Raw genomic sequence first — 22,597 nt, forward strand, 5'->3', positions numbered from 1 at the left:
TTATTATTATGTTGTTGTTGTTGTTGTTGTTGGCATCATCATCATCATCAAATTAATAAACGAAGACACTGGAAATTCATGCTCAATTGCCACACTTTGCTAGATAGCGTACTTCCACTTTTAATGTGTCGTATATATTTTATGTCTTTCTCTGTCTCATATTTACTTTTTAAAATGTTTTTTCTTTGTGATTAGATTTTGTATAATGTTTCTGCCCTGCAGAGACAAAGTTTAGCCACATAAATCTCATTAATACGCATATATATGTGTGTACATACGTATGTATGTATGTATAAAGTTTTATTCATAATAAAGAACATTTTTAACATCCTCAGGGCGTCGACGGGGAATCTTCTCAGTTGATGGCCTGAAGAAGCTTGACTTAGAAAAATAACAACGAGAACTTTTTTTTCAATTTTCTTATTAGTCCGTTCAAGCTGGGGATAGGGCATCCTATCAGATCTTAGACATTCACCCTCTATCTCATATATTCCAACCGAGAGACCTTTTTTAAAGATTTCGACCGCTTTTTTAAGAGCAATTGTTTTAATTTTTCTTACACTTGGTTCACCGGGTATATTGGCCAGGTTTTTTTTCAAAATTCTTTTTCGTGAGTTCAGTTTCTTCAAAAATTTCTTAAATGATAGGGATCTTCCTAAGTTTCCAGTTTCTTTCCTTTTTTTTACATAAGGCCTTGGTATTTCTTTATCTTTTCCATCTAAGCTCTGTTTTGCTCATTATGATTAGAGACACTGACTTCTACTGAGGTCGCTTCTTTCTTCTTGTCCTATATAACTATGTAAAGTTTAATATCTCCGTTTTCAAGAAACGTAGCTGTACGAAATGCAGAGTCATAGTGGATTTATTTTGTTTGTTTTTTCATGGAGGTCGCCACTTATCAAGGCCAGAAGCCACTCAGGGATAAGGGTTATTGTGTGTACAGTAATCAATGGGGTAGTGTCGTAGTAATCGTTAGTATTGGAGATTTGATAAAGTGTCTTACTTAATGGTGCGGTTCATCAGGAATGTGTTATGTTGGACTTGAAGACATCCAAGTTGAAGCCAGGAGGGAAATAGGCAAGCGGAAGCGAGTTCCACAGGCGTGCAGTTCTAGGACAGAAGCTTTATTCATGGAATCTACGTTTTGATTTAGGCACAGATAAAGAGTGGGGAAAATTATTGACAATGGTTTCAGCTAGACGGGTGTTTATCGTGAAAGATTGGCGACGGGGGACCAGACATTGGAGCTCAGACGAGCACTTGCAATAGAAATAACGAGAAAACAAAGACAGGCTCGCAACGTCTCTTCTGTGGGAGAAATGTTGCAGGTAATAGAAAAGGGCATCCCCCACTAAGCCTGGAATGATTTATTTCCAACTGTTCTTTCTGGTATACGTTCCCAGCACTTGCTGCTGCATACGATATTCAACAGATCTGTAGGTAGCCAAAAATCTATATATTTATGCGATAGTGTGTGTTACTTTGAGTGTCAAGCTTACATTTTTTCTACCAAATGACTGTCATTAATTTGTTATGACCTTCATTTTCTTGTAAGAGACAATTTTACCAATAATTCTTTATATGTTTTGGTTTAAGTTTCGATTATAGCTGATGGCATTTCAGTCATCGAATTTTTTTATTAATGATTTTACCAAGAATTCTTCACAAGTTTTGGTTTCGGTTTCGATTATAGCTGAAGGAACTCAAGTTATATATCTATACATGTACTTTTTCTTCATAAGTTTGAGTTTCGGTTTTGCTTCAAGCTTATGCAGCTAAGTCACACACACACACACACACACACGTGTGTGTGTGTGTGTGTGTTGTGTGTGTGTGTGTATTTGAAATCACAACTTTATAATATATAAGAATCGATGGAAAATTAACTTTATAATAAGATATACGAAATCTGCAAGAATTGAAATATTATATTTAAGCATATTTTACGACCGCCTACGCCGGCGTCCCTGCTAGCTTATATAAAACTGTTGCCGTTTTAACAAACGAGCTACAATAACATCAGGGCGTCCTTATTTACGCTGAAAATCCATAGAATGCCAACATCAATATATTACATATTAATAAGTTCGCTGTGGAATTTCCACAGGTCCTGCTAGTGTTGATATAAATAAAGTCGTATATGTATATACAGCACAACGTTTTATTAAGCATTATGTTGTAAAAACAGGAGCTACATGAGATTAATATATGTGAACCAACAACCATCCAATCACTATATATAGTAGTTGTGTATGTGCATATATTTTTATGTATCCGATTAATTGATTATTATGCTTTTTAGAAAAAAAGGCTTAAGATATCGCAATATGGGAAATATATAGTTTAAGTTACTTTTATGCCATTGAAGTAGAATAGGCGTTGAAACCGGTAATCCAAAATTTTTGTTACACTTTAATAATATGTATAAGACATCGATTAATAAATATTTTGTTTGGAGAGTTATTTTTGCCTTTAGTGGAACAGGTATTCGTCTAGTGTATATATATATTTAAACGAGGTATAATTTTACTCGATTGGTAAAATGATGAAACATATCAAATTAGCCGTTGCTAATTTGTAATTACCTTATTCCCATTAGCATTTAATCTGGCCGAAATGCTAATAAGCTGATTCGTTTTCGAATGGCGGCATTAATTTTAGAAAGGAAAATTCCACGGATCTTTACTTTGTGCTTTTGCAAGTATGACTTCCAAGACTGAAGCCAAATTCTTCAAAATGCCCATTACTCTTAAACTAATTATTTCAGCGGATGCTTTCTAACGGTTTTAATAATAAAAAATGTGATTGATGCCATCTGAAATGCTGATCACAACTGAAAACATAGCATTTTTCAAGATGGCGTCATTTTTCAAGATGGCGTCATTTTTCAAGATGGCGTCCAACTATGAAATCTTTCGAATGCTCATAGTTTTGTTAATTAATCAACATGTAGTGTTTAACAAGGATAATTGCAATCAGTCAATACAGTTTTTTTTTCTCTTCAATCAATGGATTTTCTTGATAAAAACAAGAGAATGACACAATAATAAACACGCGTTAAAAGGTGTTACACCTCCATACCGTCTGTTTCTTCAAGACCGTATATCGTAGGCACCATCACAATCTTGCATGGTTGACTATTCCAGGGAACAATGCCACAAACAAAAAAAGGATGGAGTACTGCTGCCACATCTGGGCAGGAGCTGCCAAAAACAGTCTATCCTGCCTTGATAGAGGACAAAATAGGCTTCGTGGGTTAGTGGAGGATGCCCTTTTCTCTTCCATGCAACCTCTCTCCCACAGGACAGACATTGCGATCCTGCGTTTGTTTTATCATTACTTCTATGGCAAGTGCTCGTCTGAGCTCCAATCTCTGGTCCCCCCTCGCTAATCTTTCAAGATAAATACCCGTCTAGCTGAAACCACTGTCAAAAATGTTCCCTACTCTTTAGCTGTGCCAAAACCAAAACGTAGATTCCATGAACAAAGCTTCTTTCTTAGAACTGCACGCCTGTAGAACTCTCTTCCGTTTGCCTGTTTCCCACCTAGCTACAAGCTGGATGTCTTCAAGTCCAACATAAACAAATTCCTGATCAACCGCCCCCTTAAGTAAGACACTTTATCAAATCTCCAATACTAACTATTACTACGATACTATCCCATTGATTACTGTACACGCAAAAACCCTTATCCCTGAGTGGCTTCCGGGCCTTGATAAGTGGTGACTATCTTGTAAAAAAAAAAAAAAGATTTCATAGCTGGACGCCATTTTGAAAAATGACGCCATCTTGAACAATGACGCCATCATGAAAAATGATGCCATCTTGAAAAATGATGCCATCTTGAAAATTGCTACGTCTTCAGTTATCTTTTTAAAGAAATGAGACCATTTTTATTCTTGTCCACAGTCTTCAATTTCTTTTTTTTTCTTCTTTTTGAGTAATAAATTTTCATTATAATTAAACTGACCTTTTGTTTAAGTTTGCTTTCGGAGAGGAATGGAGTTGCAAACAAATAGCCACCTAACGTATTAAATTTCTACGTTTCACTCTTATGTGTATATAGTTTTAAGGTATCTATCACTTTCGCTAGCTCTCACCCTCTTTCAATATGTCTACCTTTTTCTTTTCGTTTATAAGTCTATCTATTTTTATTATTTATTTTACTTCAATGTAAATTCTCAGAAACGACTCCTTTTCTCGACTAATACTTGAGTTGGTGCAACATCATTAAAATATCGAAATTGGAAATTTTCAATATTGAATTTCAAAGCTAACCAGTGATCACTATTTAATTGTTATGATACAGTAATGAATTACGAAAAACGATAAGATAGAAAAAAAGAAAGAAAACATTTTTGAACGAAAATTAGGGAGGATAAAATATTTTGCTAAACAAACACTGGAGTGTTCCAAAAGGAGTTAAATAGCGTGTAACTTTCCTAAATAAATCGTGTGTGAACAATCATAAATATACCATAGTTATTTTTTAAATCGATTTTTTTTTTTCGTTTTCTGAATGTCGTTATTACAGTACAGTTAATTTTTTATTTTATTTTATTACATATTATTTTTTTATTTTTATATATAACTTACACAGATATTCGAATGTTTAATTAAAGTCATCTGATTTGGCATATTTGCATACTAAGATATTTTCTGAAGTAGAGGTAAAAACGATTCTCTCCGGCGTGTTTAGAACCGGTCTACCGTCATTAAATATCGTTCATTTATTTTTCGTATCGTCAATTAACTTTAAAAGTTCATGTTATTATACGAGAGGCGTGCAATAAGTAATACCCCTGACCCACTTTCAGTTGTCTGATCGATCTGAAATTTTGCATGTACAATGATTTATATCTCTACGGGGTATGTTGCCAATTATAGCTCTGAACTAATTGTGGTTTCTGTTTTACAAGTGTGTGAACTGAGTCAGGTATGAAATGGAGCCTGTTGAATGTCGAGCAGTGATCCGGTTTTTAGATTTGAAAGGATGCACACCACAGGAGACTTTTGATGAAATGAAAGAAACTTCGGGTGATAATGCCCCATCATATGACCTTGTAAAACGCTAGAGCGTAATTTAAACATGGCCGGAAGTCTGTGGAAACAGCTCCCAGACCTGGTCGCCCCCTTCTGCCATTGATGAGGCATCTGTCCGTCAAGTTGAAGCTGCCATTTTGGAAGATCGGCGCATTACTATTCGCGAAATAGCCCAAGATGTCAAGATTAGTACAGGGTCTGTAGAAACTATCATTCATGATCATTTGCATATGCATAAGGTGCCTGCTAGATGGAGTCCCAGGTTGCTCACACCATTCCAGAAGCGAGAACGCGTCGAAAGCTCGAGGATGAATTTGCAGATGTGCTAAGAAGATGAGTCAAAGTGTTTTAAAAGACTGATTTAACAGGATAAAACCTGGGTCCATCACTATGATCCAGAGACCAAAGTCCAGTCAATGCAGTGGAAGCACTTGGACTCACTACCTCTAAAGAAGGCAAGAGTTCAGCCTTCTGCTGGTAAGGTCATGCTCACAGTCTTCTGGGACCAGGACGAAGTAGTGATGACAGATTTCCTGGCAAAGGATACCACAATTATAGGAGCCTATTATGCTTCACTTTTGAGGAAATTAAGGGAAGCTATCAAAATCAAGAGGCGGGGCAAGATGAGCAAAGGTACTCTCCTCCTGCAGGACAACGCTCCGGTCCACAACTCGCATGTCGCCAGATCAGAAGCACGGGCGTCTGCTTATGAAATCCTCACCCATCCCCCTAATTTCCTGACCTTGCTTCTCTAACTTTCACCTCTTCCCAGCCATGAAGGTGTTTTTTAAAGGAAAGCGTTTTCCAGATGATGCAGCCTTGATTTCTGAAGTCATGTCGTGGTTGGAGGACCAATCTGGGGTGTTCTACAAAACAATCTCCCGAGCTGCATCAAACGATGGGAGAAATGCATAACTCTGGGTGGTTCCTACGTAGAGAAAGACTAATAACTGTGCCAAGTTTCGTTACTCTACTTCTATGGGAAGTGTGTTAGGGGCATTACTTATTGCACGCCCCTCGTATATATCTTATGATTCAATATTACACATTTCTCCAAAGCCAACTGAATTCTTTCATTAATGAAACGACTGCAGAATGTATTTTTAATGTTTTATTTACACTTGCGTTTGCTTATTTGAAAAGAGACTGAGGAGAGATTAACAAGATTATCGAAAATTAATTTCGCTCTTTTCAAAGTAATTTTTAGTTTTTCGCTTTTGACCCTTGATCTTTATTTCAATTTTATGTCTTCTGCAGTTTTAATTTCACGTCAAATTTCGATCACGATCAGTACATACTGGAAGTTTTGAACGATAAAAATAATGTACTAATTAAACTTATATTCACATACTAGCTTAAAAATGGTGTTTTAATTCATGCAGATTCCGTATGAGCTACTACAGAATCAATCCTGTATTGATTATTATAAATAAGGAGGAGTAATTATTCCCGGGGACTAATTCGCAAAAAAAGAAATGAAAAATAATAATGATAATGTCGTTCATCAAATTCTGTCTGTGTTTCTTTACAATACTACGTCAGTTGACGAAAAATGCTCTGGAAAAGTTCACTTCCGATTAATGTTTAGTGTTAAAATATGCAAACGAAAAAATGATTTACGGCGATTTTAAATGATACCTCTTCTTATATCCCAAACTGACCTCATTAACAAGAAGAAATTAAAATAAAATGGTGCGGTACACCGGGACTTGAACAGGAGATCATTCTATCTGTTGTTGAATACTGTACTACTAAGCTATATCTCCAGATGTCAACAATTGTTTGTTATTTTCTTAAGAAATCATTTGCAAAAATTTTATAATCTTTCTTGCCGGTTTAATGTATAAAAATTCCCCCATGAAAATTATTCTTTTTTATCTATAAGTAAAAGAAACATTTTAGGGTCGGATTTTTTCGATAATTATTGGATGAATTTCTGTACAAAACATAGAACACTGCCAGATTTATAAATTACCTTTGTGTAAATATTGCAAAAGATAAGCTCAGCCGTAACTTTTATACAATAGTGTATATATATATATATATATATATATATATATATATATATATATATATATATATATATATATATATATATCCTCCTCCCCTTCTATTTATGCTGATGAGGAGGAGACAATATCCAGAAATATTTTACTTATTTCTTGATAGGTTTAATTCGTAAATATTTCCGAAACGATTGTACATATAAACATGCTTCTTTGTTCCCTCCTATGAAAACTTGATTGATGATTTCCCAATTATTAATCTCTCGCCCTTTCATTCTCTCTCCCTCTCCCTCTCTCTCTCTCTCTATCTCTCTCTCTCTCTATATATATATATATATATATATAAATATATATATATATATATTTATATTTATATATGTATATATTTGTAGTCATGCATATACAGTATTGTTTCGTTGTATTATAAATCATCAGTGCGGCTAGACTAGCACCTCTCCCAAGCCGAAGATTGAACCTAGAACTATCGCGTTGACAGTTAGCAGTTCTACAAATCGACCCACGGGAGCAGTGCCCGCAAATACCTCGACAAATGTCTATTTTAAACAAACATTTGTCGACCACTTTTATAGTGCTCATACCGCTTTTTTACAAACAAAGCGGGCCTCGAAATTTTCAGCCAATCAAGTAGCGGGTGAGATAATTTACGACAGTGCTCTACCCAAAGAGGGGGGCTTAAAATATATTTGTAGCCATCGACATACAGTCATGTTTCGTTGTATCACAACTCATCAGTGCGGCTAGACAAGCACCTCTACCAAGCCAAACGTTGAACCTAGTACCATCGCGTTGAAATCGGCAGTTCTACCCATCGACCCACGATAAATAAAATTTAAATCCGATTGTTCTTATATTTATCTGTCACTACATTTTTCCCCAGTTAGTGAGTGAGAAATTTTTCTCAACAGAGGCAATTTTTTTTCCAACAATCCAGCGTTCCCAATTTTTTTCTTTTCGAGTTTCCTTACATTAAAAATGTGCATGTGTATAACTCTGTTCTTATTAGGCAAGTAAATAAAGAATAAACGAGTATAATTGGGAGCGACCCGAAGACTCCCTTTTAGTATCATATAGTTTGAAAAGAAGAGAGTGCCCTTTTATTCATTGAGCTACTCCTTTAGATATGATTCTAATATAAGTCTGCGGACCTTAAAAAGTATATACCATTTTTTTAGTCTTAGGTATGACTTGACGTAGGACTGAACCCTGGTCTCTAATATAATGAGCAAGCACTCAAACAATTATATCAAGGGGTCTATCCTTGGACCTTTATTATTCCTGATATTCATAAATAACCTCCCTGATAAAATTGTTTCTGAGATGGGTATATTTGCTGATGACACCACTCTCTATAACAGGCACGAGGGGAAAACAAATGAACACATATCTAAAGAAATGACAGGAACACTAGAGGATGACTTTCAATCTGTAGTGGAATGAGGTTAAAAATGGATGGTCACATTCAATGGTGCCAAGACTAAGCTTGTTTCTTTCAATAATTGCAAGAAACCTTACCTACCACAAATAGCAATGGCGAAGAACATATTACCCGAAAGTACTTCCTTTAAACTCGTCGGCCTAACGTTTACAGGGAACATGAACTGAAATAGATACATTGAGAGCATTGCCAGTGCTGCTGCAAAGAAGCTAAGCTCTCTCTACCGTACTAGAAAACTACTTACGCCTGAAAGTATCCTGTATCTCTATAAGACCACCATTCGCCCATGTATGGAGTACTGTTGTCACATTTGGGCTGGTGCATCTGCTACGTGTCCTGGACAGGGTTCAAAAGAGAGTCGCCAATCTGATAGGTCCTGAACTGTCATCTAGGTTTCAGCTTCTGTCCCAGCGACGAAATGTTGCATCCCTCTGCCTGTTCTACAAGTACTTTAATGGTGAATGCTCTGACGAACTACAAGGACTTGTATCCTCCATACGTGAATACCCTCGACAAACCCGACAAGCAGCTAAATCCCACCCCTTCACAGTAGAGATCCCTAGATGTAAGAAAGCCTTCTACTCCAATAGTTTCTTCCCCAAAACTGCTAGACTTTGGAACTCTTTTCCGGGATTCTGCTTTCCGAACTGAACTGACATGCAGAAGTTCAAGTGTAATGTGAACAGACATCTCCCTTCATAATACCCCTGCAACTTATATCCCCGATCGTAGCCCCTGCTTCAAAGTGGCACTGGTCCTTGTTTGAGGTGAAAATTGAATTTTAAAAAATAAAAAAGAAAAAGAAATGAGTAAGTGGTTGCACTGAGACAACCATTCTTGCCGGATGAAATCCACGATTGTTTCATTTGTCTTGCCACATATGATTATTATTATTATTTTTATAGTCATTATTTTACTAATTGAGAGTTTTAACAGGTCATTATCGATTATTTCTCACTGACAATACTCACGGATGTTCCCTGGAAGTCTGTAGTTATACCTTTCCCAGTATCAAACATGGCGACTTATACACCTCGAGAAGCTCAGAGTTTACATCTACCAAAACGTTGTAAAAATAACATTCAAGATTAAAACAGTAGTTTGATTACTGCATTGTTCATCTCAAAAGCTAAGAACTAGGTTCCACCGATTTTACTATTTTCTCTGTATTTTCACTCTGTGATTTATTGTGACCGCGAAATCAACGATTTAGCAGGTTTTATTTTTCTTATTGACTATTAGCAGTTCAGCCCGGCTTTGCTCGGGCCTTATGAACTATCCATAACTTGTCCCACGTGTAGATACACTTTATGTAACATTTCAAATATTTCGACCAAAATTTCTCTGAGTAATTTTCGTAGAGACAACAGAGGCAAATCTTTTTTAACTTTGACTCCAAATTTAACCCACTTTATATTTAATTTTTGGGGCTTAAATCGAATTATAAAGTTAGATCCATGTCCAAGTAACCTACATCTAAAATTTTAAATGTTTAGACTCGAAATTGGCGGAGGAGCGTGATAGAGTTTTCAAAGGTCAAATCATTTAACTTTGACCCCTTGACAGCCAAATTTCTGGTCGAAAGCCGATTAAAATTTTCCCAAATGTCAATATTCCCTATGTCAAATCTCGAGTCTTTAGACCGAAAATTGACAGAGTTATTTGATAGAAAAGTGTACACAGACAGACAGACAGACACACAGACATTTTCACTTTTATAGATATATAGATTATGTCAAATCGACTTGTTTAGATGTATTTGTCGGTATGTAGCTGAATGTTGTAAAAGATTCTGTGATTTTCATTTTCCAATACTCTATTCGATTCGTTTGCGTTTTCATAGTGCAGGTGTTTTCATAGTTCCCATTGCACTACCTTTTTCATGCATGCGTATATATGTATATGTATATATATATATATATATATATATATATATATATATATAAATATATATATATATATATATAAATATATATATATATATATATATATATATATATATATATATATATATATTTGGAGGTGGGGATTATTTAGCTACATTGATTCATTAGGTAGTTAACTGTTTAGAATCTTTGTTCATGTGTTTTACTTACTATTTTTTGAGAGGGTTCTCTCTGTTGTTGTTGTTGTTGTTGTTGCTGCTGCTTGCTTGCTTAGGTACAGTTCGTTCTGTTCTTGCTGTTCTATCCATATGTCTGCACAGAATCTGTTTGTTTGTTTGTTTGTTTGTATAGACCGACCATGCACTTGTTACTCCTAACATTTTTTTTAGTTTCCAATTTTGTTGCCACATGTATTATGCATTGTGGTGATGCCTCATGCTGCGATGAGTTTCTGCATTATGAATTTTTCAAGATCATTGTGTCACCCGCATAATAATAATAATAATAATAATAATAATAATAATAATGATAATGATAATAATAATAATAATGGTAATGATAATGATAATAATAATAATAACAACAACAACAACAATAAAAATAATGATAATAATAATAATAATGATAATAATAATGATAATAATAATAATAATTATAATAATAATAATAAAAAGGACAATTGAAAAAACTACAAATCCCCGATGTTTTAGGTGACCTTCAGACCTCTGCTATTGTAGGTCCCACCAACATCTTTAGAAAAACCCTTGATCTTTGAAGCTCCTGGTTTGGAGCTGGGATTGAGGGAAATCCTCTGAAAATGAATCCCATCCTTTTCCAGACGTTGATAAACGAAATCAGAATTATTATTTTATACGTGTATGTGCCCACCACTTTTCTCGGTATTGTTTCCAGTCGTCCTGAACTTAAATATACTTGCAACTGGAATTAAAACAGATGTGTGGTTGGAGATTGCGCAACTCTTGCCACAATAATTTCATGGGCAGGCATCCTTCAGTGGGTATCCATAGTCGGACAAGACTGGACATAGCCATTATTTGTAGTAGTAGTAGTAGTAGTAGTAGTAGTAGTAGTAGGTAGATATCACTAGAATACATATATGTTTATATACTTATATGTAATAGTTTATCGCTTATTATGGACTTTGAAACATAGCTACTGGACGAGAGGTAGACAATGGGTATTATATCTAGATTTCGTTTCATACAATAATAATAGGCCAAAAAAGGGGTCGAAGATTTCGTGAAAGTTCAGTTCCCATTATAACAAATGTTTCTGAATATTTTGAATAATTATTGATTATTTGTATCATTTGAATAATTCGAATTACTGTTCTTACCTTGAGTGATATTCTCACAACATTTTTACTCATCCTTAGATCTTCTTCAGAAATTCCATGTTGAACTCTAGAATTTTGCTCATTAGGACTGAGACAGCTCCAGCTACGAAGTGTTTTAGGTGATCCACGGGCCGAAACTTCGTGTCGAATACATTCAGATGTCACCATTCGCTGCAGCAAACGTGCCTGACATGCAGCTTCAGGAAGACATACTGCAGCAAGTTGCCGGTACACCATTATGTGGAGTACCGGCTTGTCGCCTACCCGCCAGGCGAGTTTACTCAGTGGTATATATATAAAAGTTAACATGTCTGTGTCTGTGTGCGTGTCTGTCTGTCTGTGTACATTTCCCTACGCAAAAACTCTATCAATTTTTAGTCTACAGACTCTAAATACAGGGTACTGAGATTTGGGAAAATCTATGTGATCGGTTTTCGGCCAGAAAGTTGGCTGTTAAGGGGTCAAAGTTCAACGACCAAACTCCTCCGACAATTTGGGGTCTTAACACTTGAAATTTTAGATATAGATTCCTTGGACATGGATCTAACTTTATAACTTGATTTGAGCCCAAAGCAGTAAATGTTAAGGGGTCATATCAGAGGTCAAAGTAAAATAAATTGACCATTTTTTTTTTTGCTCAGCATACATCTCCAAACACCCGGGCAACGCCGGGCACCCATGCTAATATATATATATATATATATATATATATATATATATATATATATATATATATATATATATATAAACGATGGATGTTTCAAAAGTAATGTCTCCAATTTTTTATTCCGCCTTAATGGAGTAAAGAGGATTGCAAAGTTCATTTTTTTAATGACTGGATTGATCCATTCAAGATCTGCAATTTTCATTTTTTCTTGTGCAGATGTTGATGGTGTGAGACTTTAAAAACGCACCCCCTTCCATAGGCGTGCATCAGAAACAGAGATGAATTATTGAAATACTGGTGAAAGTGTAATGAGAATGATGGTGACTCTGTAGAAAAATGAATTCTGGAGCAGAAAAGGTTGTTTGTTTTAATTTTATCACCCCCCCCCATTTCGTAGTTCTTAAACTTTTGGAGTTTAAAAAAAATAAAAGACTTCTTTTTTTAACCATCCTCGTATGAAAACGCGCGCTACGGACGCCCATGCATGGCTATTGGTCATCGCTGGTAAAAGTGCATTGATAAAATGTGCAAAAATAAATTCGGAATCTAAAAGGTGTTGCTCGTTTGAATGGTTCTACTCCTGCTTGCGTAACTTTTCAACTTTTGGGATGACTATCGTATCAAAAACTGCGATCCAACCGCCCATCCACAGCAACCGTTCATCGTTAGTATACGTGCGTTCAGAATGGTGTAGAATATGTAGAAAAAATACATTTTAAAGCATAAAATGTTGCTCATTTTAATGATATCACGCCCGTCCTCGTAGCTCTTACACTTTTTTAGTTAGAAAGTAAGAGAATTTCCTTTTGAAACAATCCTCGTATGAAGTGCGCAGACGCCGTTCATCGCTGGCATTAAGAATGTTGATTATTATGTAGAAAAATATATTCAGGGACAGAAAAACTCCCAGATTTTAATGGTTTTACTCCTGTCTTCGTAGGCCTTGAAGCTTTTGAGTTAAAAAAAAATTAGGAGTCTTATTTTGCAACGAATTTCGTATGACAAAGCGCGCTCCGGACGCCCATGCACAGCCATTATTCATCACTGGTAAATGTGCATTAAAAATGCTCGTTTTACTGGTACCGCTCCCGTCTTCGTAGCTCTTCAACTTTTTGAGTTAAAAATTAGGAGGATTTACTTTTGGAACAATATTCGTGTATATATATATATATATATATATATATATATATATATATATATGTGTGTGTGTGTGTGTGTGTGTGTGTGTGTGTGTTTTCCTTAAATATATTTATCAAATTTGCTTATGCATTAGATTTCGTGAATCAATATCTCAAAATAAAATTGCAATAATGAAAAGGCTATAATTGATCAGTCATTCCGATTAATTGACAAGAAATCAAATAATGTATTCATTTGGAATCTTCTTTAGATTTAAATTGCTCCAACCTCTATTTCTTTCCTGTAATCGATTTCTGTGCAGATGGGCACAGTGGGCTGACCTGTTACACTAAATAGAAACTCAACCGCCCACATCTGATAAATATATTTTCTATCGATTTTTCTGATAAAAAGCAAATTTCTATAAGAAATGCTTTAATCAATTCTTAAATGGACCAAATTTCATCGAATTAAATCACCACGTTAATTATGCTTTGCAACATCTTAAAAAGCAAATACATGTTTTATTCTATTTTATAAAATCATTCGGTCATTTTTTGTAAAGGTCGCTTCAAAAAAGGCAATAAGCGACTTAATATAAGGATCTAATAAAAAAAAGTATTTTTACTTCTAGGTAAAAAAAAACATGATCACGAACAAAAGATACATGGATATATTCCAATCCAGAAATCAGAAATTCTCCCCCCCCCTTTATCAGAAACATCACTCATGGAATGTGAGGACTAAATGATAAAATTAGGGAAACGAGAGTAACGAGATTGACCAGAGTCCATTTGCTTTTCTCCATAATTAAACAATATTCACTGATTTTCACTTTATTCTTAAGACGGCTTAAATAATAATCCTTAAAGTGGAGTATACTGTGACTTAATTTTGGAATGATAAGCTGTTAGTGATATATACGAAATAATGTTGCCGATGGTCAAGTGGTTTGCGTCACGGACTTACGACCTGGGTATTTCAAGTTCGAATCCAGTTCGTTACACAAAAATTAAGTTCACTTGATCACTCCCCTGAGGACCTGATGTCTTTCTAGAAATAATTCCGATTAGAAAAATATCGAGGAAGCCCAATAATATTCATTCGTATTCATACGATACTAGCCTGAGTGCCCGGCGTTGGCCGAGTCTTTGGACGTGTGTGTTTGAGCAAAAACAAAAAAAAAGTGTTAGAAGGATGGCAGATTCGAACCCGTACCGCGAAAGAGGAAAAGAAAGTGAAAAATGACGTCTTTGCTGTGGCGTCAATCGCCAAACCAGAAGTGGCGAAATTTTAAATTAAGGCTAGTCAATCGAAAAGAGGAGATGACTTTCGAAAATATCGCCGAAAAAGCAACCCCTCCCTGTAAAAAAGTGCCCAGTTGAAAATGAAGAAATTAATTCTTTTATTCAATTTTTCAATATTTCTCGTCCGAAGGGTCGAGCTTCAAAGAGATATCGATCTCGTGAAAATCCGTCGCCTCTGTCGAAAGTTTTAGGCCGACATACATACATACATACATACATACATACATACATACATACATACATAGATTTAAACAGGCAGGTGAGATTTTTTATAGATGATGATGATGATGATGATGATGATGATGATGATGATGATGATGATGATGATGATTACAAATATTGAACTAGCTTACCCGTGTGCCAGCGTTGCTTGAGGAAACAAATGACCGAGAATAGCGAAACATTAGAAACGGTAAACAAAGCATTTCATTATACAAACGTTCGAATCGCAAATATTTTCCAGGTGACCTACTATTTAAACATGCCTATCCTTTTGGGGGTTATAATTATTTATAAATTTATGATAGTTCTCATTGAGAAAGTTTTTCTTTGTCACAAATTTCCTCAAGGTTATTTTTCCTCATTTTATTGTAATTATCACGATCGAAGAATCCACTTTGCTGGCATTAAATATTGAATGAATATTCGACGACGCTAGAAAATCGAACAGATCCACAAGTGATCAATTTCTAATTAGACCATAAAAAAAATTGCAGCAATTAAAGAGGGGGTGGGTAGTTTCGTATTTGGTTATATTAAATTATTTGAAATTTCATTTGTTTTTGATTTGTTTTTCTAACGATTTCTCTCGCAACGAACACGTTAGCATCATAAAAGATTGAAAAAAAATTATCATTTTTCAATAGAAAAGGAAAAAGAGAAAGAACTATTTAAAAGTACAGCATATTGGGCTAAAGAGAAAAAAAATTTAACAGGTTGCTTTCTTAGTGGGGTTTTATTTTACGGTATATCATCTTTTTCAGAGTAATTTAATGGCAACATGAAGCATTCTAGTGCAAAAGTGTTAAACCTTCGAGAAAACGCAATAGAAATATGCGTATTTTAATCAAATATTAGATATGAAAGAAAAAGGAATGTACAAATATCTAAGGCAATAGCAGAATCCTTACAAAACGTAGTAAAATTAGGCCGGAAATTAATTAACACATGAACTTAAAGTATTTATTCTTTTAAAACCTTACAAATTATTTCAGCGATTTTAAAACCATGCGTTGCACATAAAAATATAAATACTACATATATATATATATATATATATATATATATATATATATATTTGTAGTCATCGACATACAGTCCTGTTTCGTTGTATCACAACTCATCAGTGTCGCTAGACTAGCATCGCTCCCTAGCAAAGGATTGAACCTAGAATCTAGGCGTTGACATTCGGCAGTTCTCCCACTCAACCATGAAGGCGACGCCCGTAAATAACTCGTCGGAATGCCTATTTAAATGGACACCCATCACCACTTTTATAGTGCTCAAATCGCCTGTTTGTAAACAAACAACGAGCATCGCATTTTTCAGCCAATTAAGTAGCAGGTGAGATTATTTACGACAGTGCTCTACCCAAAGAGGGGGGCTTAAAATATATTTGTAGTCATCGACATACAGTCCTGTTTCGTTGTATCACAACTCATCAGTGCCGCTAGACTAGCATCGCTCTCTAGCCAAGGATTGAACCTAGAACCGTCGTGTTGACAGTCAGCAGTTCTCCCACTCGACCAGTATGTATGTATATGTATATATATATATATATGTGTGTGTGTGTGTGTGTGTGAAATTTATTTATACAAACATTGATGGCTACATATGTGCATACATGTTTCTGTAATCACCCGTTATAAGGGAAACTACGTCTTCAGGCCAAGAATTTCCTTTGAGAACTCTACCAAACTCCTCCGACAAGACACTTGACATTTTAGACATATGTTTCTTGGATATGCATCTAACTTAATAACTAGATTTAAACCCAAAACAATTAATTTTAAGGGGTCATAATAGGGGTCAAAGTTTAAAAAAATTGAGCGTTTTTTTCTTTTTTTGTTCAGCATACACCTCCAAACACCCGGGCAACGCCTCGACCTCATGCTAGTATATATATATATATATATATATATATATATATATATATATATATATATATATATATATATATATATAGGAACAATTAAACCTTGAGTCTAAAAGAGCAAAGTTTATTTTTATGTATTAATTATTAATACTTTAAAAGAACAGTGTTCATAGTAATGTAGATATATAATAAGCTCAATAGGTATATTTATTCTAGAGCTATATTAATATATATTGTAAAGATTAATAATTGTAAATTAAAAATCAGTTTCAAAAAGATGAACAAACAAAATCAAATTTAGTGTACGATCGTTTCGGAAACGATATTCATTTTATTAAAATTGCCATCAAACATTGGCAATAATTGGCAAAGATTGTGGGGATTTTTTTAATATAGTCTCCTCTTCAGCAAAAGGAGGGGTGGGTAAGGAGTTTAAGACACCAAAATAAAACTAGCATTTTTGTAGTAAGATGGATAGTTTTTATTGAGTTGCATTAGAAAATTTGTTTCAAAGTTCGTCAGTACATAAGTTAGCATGTTGTAGTTGGCCATGAAGATTGTAAATAGAGATATAGCACAAGCAGGAGAATGAAGCAACATTTGAAGACGATATGAAAAGAAATTGGAAACTTAGGAAGATTTCTCTAATTCCAGTAATTATACGATCAATCGGACTTACGGAAAATAATTTCCAAAACTACCTGACAAACCCGGTAAACAAAGTGCAAGAGAAATTCAAATAATTCCACTTAAATATACGGTTCGAATTTTAAAATGGCTTTTCAATTGGAATGTATAGGATAGTGCGTGAATGTCTGACATCTGGTAGGATGTCCCATCCCCGAACTTGAACAAACTGATGAGGAAATGGCAAAAAGGGAGACGCTGTGTGAAAATGTGCGTGTAACATATAAGGATGTTAAAACGGCGGGAATAATGACAAGGAATCATAATGATGGTTATAATACTGCTTCTGATGATGATAATGATGATGATGAGGATGGCGATGATGATAACGATAGTGAGCATCAGTTGCTCATTTCCCATGAACTAGATGAATTTTGTTGGCATTCGTTTCCTGTGATATCTTTTAAAATTAGAATTCAGATACTTAGCTAAAAAGGACCACGTGAACGTTGCGAACATCCCTAATTTAAAAAAAAGTGTTACGGTGGAATGGACTAAAATTCGAACGTGGCACACACAAGTTTTCAGTTCATGTCGCAAACTGCTTATCCACCGTTATCTCTCAAAATGCTGCTGTTGGCGATATTGAATTAAGATGAAGATGATGATAATGGTGACGAGTACGATGATGATGATGATGATGATGATGATGATGATGATGATGATGATGATGATGATGATGATGACAAAAAAGAATAATGATGACAATTGTGATCATAATGGTGAGAACGATTATAAGGATGAAGAGAAGGAGAAGACTGATGATGATGATGATGATGATGATGATGATGATGATGATTTTGTAATTCGAGCAGTGTCACTTACTTTATGGAAGAATTAAATGAAAAATAAAATAATAAAAATAAAGATTTGAACCTATTCAGATCATGTGAGAAATATCCGGTTTCTGTTCTCGTGCATTCTCCTCAAGTGGATTGTTATTTTTCAATTACTTCAGTAAAACAATCCGACCTGCGCCTAAATGCAGTAAAGAAAACGGGCAACGAATGTCAGTACGTATGTTTGATTTGTAAAAGGCGAGCATTAGTCAATACTTCGTCCCTCTCTCTCTCTCTCTCTCTCTCTCTCTCTCTCTTTCTCTATCTATCTATCTATTTATCTATCTCTTTTATATATAGAGAGAGAATATATATATATATATATATAATAAAAATCTTTTGATTTGAAATTCAAATATTTCACGCCATAAATTTTTTAATTAATTGAATGACTAAAATTTTATATATATATATATATATATATATATATATATATGTGTATGTGTGTGTGTGTGTGTCTACGACAGTATTCTAGAGATAAAGAATACCTTGCATGCGATAAAGTGTTTAGAGCGATAAAGAGAACTGACTTTACGAGAAGCACAAAGAGCAATATGAACTCCAAGAATGATTTCATAAGAAAGAAAAACCAATATATATATATATATATATATATATATATATATATATATATATATATTAGGTTGTCCGGAAAATAATGGCCAATTTTAGAGAAAAGGGAGTTATTAATCTAATAGGTGACACTAGACATTGAAATTAGTCAAAGTATGATCCTTTAACAGCCATGCATTTTTGCCATCTATCAACTAGATCATTTATGCCTCGTTGATAAAAATTCTTTGGTTTAGATGCTAAGAAATCTTTGAAAAAAGATTCAACCTCTGCATTATATCTGAAAGTTTGGGTGCTTAAAAATGTGGCTAAATGCTTGAAAAAATGGTAGTCCGTGGGTGAAAGGTCTGGAGAATAAGGAGGATGTGGTAAAGTTTCGTATCCCAAGTCTGTGAGTTTTTGCAGTGTTATTCTCGCAACATGATGCCGCGCATTATCGTGGAGCAGGATTGGACCACGCCTATTCACTAATGCAGGCCTCAATTTTTGTAAATGATGAGGCAGTTCTTCTTCGGTTTGATTGCAGTAAACCTCTGCCGTGATGTTCTGATTAGCATCCAGAAAGCTCTAATGAATAACACCAATTGCACACCACCAAACAGTCAGCATAATCTTCTGTTGGTAAAACTTTGGCTTTGGAAAATGTTTGGGTGGTTCATCACAATCAAGCCATTGACCTGATCGTTTCCGATTATCATAAAGGATCCACTTTTCGTCACAGGTGACTATTCGGTCAAGAAATGGATCATTAATGTTTCGCAAAAAGAGCATCGAACACACTTCAAAACTTCGAGCTTGTTGATTTTCATTGAGATCATGTGGGACCCATTTGTCGAGCTTTTTCATCTTGCCAATTTGCTTCAGATGATCCGTCACTGTTGAACTGCTGGCACCAAGTTTCCGAGACATTTCCCTGACACTTTGCCGTGGGTTTTGCTCAACAATGGCTCTCAAATGTTCATTGTCAAGATTAGATGGCCGTCCTCTACCTTCTTCATCTTTAAGGCTCTTATCAACACTACGAAATTTCTGAAACCACCTTCGTACTGTTCTATCACTTGTGATGCCTTCTCCCCATGCCCTATTGATATTTGCAGTTGTTTGAGAAGCATTGTTACCAAGCTTAAACTCATGCAGGAAAAGTAATCGTAAGTCTTCTTTTCTCATATTCCAAATTATGGGCTTATTCGCTCATAAAACGTTTTCTGAAAGAAAAGTAAGAAATTATTAAAGAGCACATATAAATCAATAATCATGTTGATGTTTACCTGAAATATAATAAAAATCCTATGATAAAATCCAATTGCAAAACAGACTTCCTGAAATGGCCATTATTTTCCGGACAACCTAATATATGATATTTCCCCCAAACCTCTGGCCTTGATTAAAGAGTAACTGAAATTATGGTTTCAAATCATCTGGAATAACAGCAAGGGAAGACTTGATTCCAAATATTTCTCATATGTTATATCTCCCCTCTTTTTGAAATAGAGTACGACCATGAATACTTCCAGTATCAAATAATACTTATCCACTATGAAATTTACTTTATGCATGAACACCAAAGAAGGGAGATATAACATATGTGAAATATTTGGGATCAAGTCTCTCCTTGCTGTTATTTCACATCATTTGAAATCATGGTAGAAAGTTAGTCTCCCCTCCATCAAGGCTAGAGGTTTAGAGTAATCAGATATTTTGTGATTCATATGCAAAACTAGGAAAACAGATGACTATGATTGAAACATTTTATGGCTGTGAAATGGGCCAAAATTAGGCTCTGGTTGATGGATGATACCTTAATTGTGCGACATAAGGGCAAATGTCAAAAAGCCTATTACACGAATCAGGTCATTAGCTTTCTAACAAGCCTTCATTTGTAGAATTCTGATCAATAGCAGCTTAGATTACGACCTTAGAAAATTGCAAAAAAGGTGATATATCTATCTATCTATCTATCTATCTATCTATCTATATATATATATATATATATATATATATATATATATATATATATATAGTAATTTATACAATATATATGGCGATTAAGCTACACTGAATATTATGCGCATAAGCCTGACGAATCCTATAGTTGGATGAAACGCAGAATATTCAGTGTAGCTTAATCGCCATATATATTTTATAAATTACTAACTAGCTCTACCTACGTATTGAGCACTTTTGAAGTAAATACTTAAAGTTTACGCATAAATCTATACTTTCATATATTAAATTTATGCGAATAAATGAAGTAGTTATATATATATATATTTGTTTTAACAAAAAACCAAGATACCAAGGGTTGTGTTTATAGCAACAAAAAGTGTATTTCATTGTTAGTTACTGTTTCAAGACTGTTCGGACAAATCCAAGCACTATGTCGTTTGAAAATTTTCACAGGAAACAGACTTTTGTCGGACTTAATGAAAAGAAAACACTTTAACAATGAAACATAATGAAAACCATTTCCCCTATAAGGAAAGGAGGACAAGCGAAAATATACCATATCTTATATATATAAATATATATATATATATACATATATATATATATATATATATATATATATATATATATATATATATATATATTGCATGCACGATTTAAGACGACCGTTTAGATGTATGTAACGGAAATTTAGCATTCTACAAATAAATGACCCTTAAAACATATTAAAATGTAGTAGCGAAAATGCGAACAACTGTATTCACACAATAAACTTTACTTTAGGATCACAATACAGGAGAAAAGAAAAGAAATCTATAGATAATAAAATAAAACTAAAATGATTATTTAATTAATAATTTAAATTACCCAACATCTTACAAAAAGTTTTAAAATGAACTCCAAATACGCGTGTGTTAAAACAAGGCCATCTATTACTGCCACACATAGACAAAAAGGATGAGTCACGCGTCTTCAAAACAGAAAGAAAGACAAAGACGTATAAGTCAACTGAACATTTGTCTGAGAGAAAACCTGCCACGGGCTAATGGAAAGAGAAATCCGTGAGCAGGAATAACAACTAATCTGATTTATATGCTAGATGAATTAAATACGGCGCGTACATAGAAAAACACCTGCTAATATGAGTTCAAATAGTTAAGCTTAACATGTCCCTACGGGAATGAAGCGCAGAGATTTTTGTGTGATAAATTGCTATACATATTTTCCTAATGTACTATGTATACATATGATTCTCTGCCAAAATTATAAAAAAAATTTTTACACGTATATGTCTTTATAATTTGTGTTTGTCTTTCAGAGATGAGATCGATATCGATTGGGAGAAATTCGGCTTATCAACATGCGACCCGGAAGCCCGATACGTTGATTATGACGATGACTTGGTCGTCAAGATTGTATCTGCAACCGCACGGCTTTCAGGTAAGATTGTATAACATTTTCGAAAAGAGGGTTGAGACAGATATGCCTGCATGTACAAGGTGTCTTCAATAAGTTTCCGATTTTTTTCGTATGGACACTTTTATTGAGAATACGCATATGAAAAAATTGTCTCATTCTAAGGAATTTCGCCTGCAATATTCATGTACAGTTCCAAC

The 22,597-nt window shown here is 34.6% G+C and overlaps 1 protein-coding gene across 1 annotated transcript in view; it reads left to right on the forward strand.

Moving 5' to 3' along the window:
* LOC145277960 (guanylate cyclase soluble subunit alpha-2-like) overlaps positions 1-22,597 on the forward strand; it is a 580,255-nt gene that overhangs the window by 340,290 nt on the left and 217,368 nt on the right. Inside the window, exon 3 of the mRNA XM_080130085.1 lies at positions 22,300-22,421. Coding sequence (XP_079986211.1) covers positions 22,300-22,421 — 122 coding nt within the window. The remainder of the gene's footprint in view (positions 1-22,299; positions 22,422-22,597) is intronic.

The sequence above is a fragment of the Euprymna scolopes genome, chromosome 6 (assembly GCF_053919585.1).
Source record: "Euprymna scolopes isolate OS-2025 chromosome 6, ASM5391958v1, whole genome shotgun sequence".
NCBI lineage: Eukaryota > Metazoa > Mollusca > Cephalopoda > Sepiida > Sepiolidae > Euprymna > Euprymna scolopes.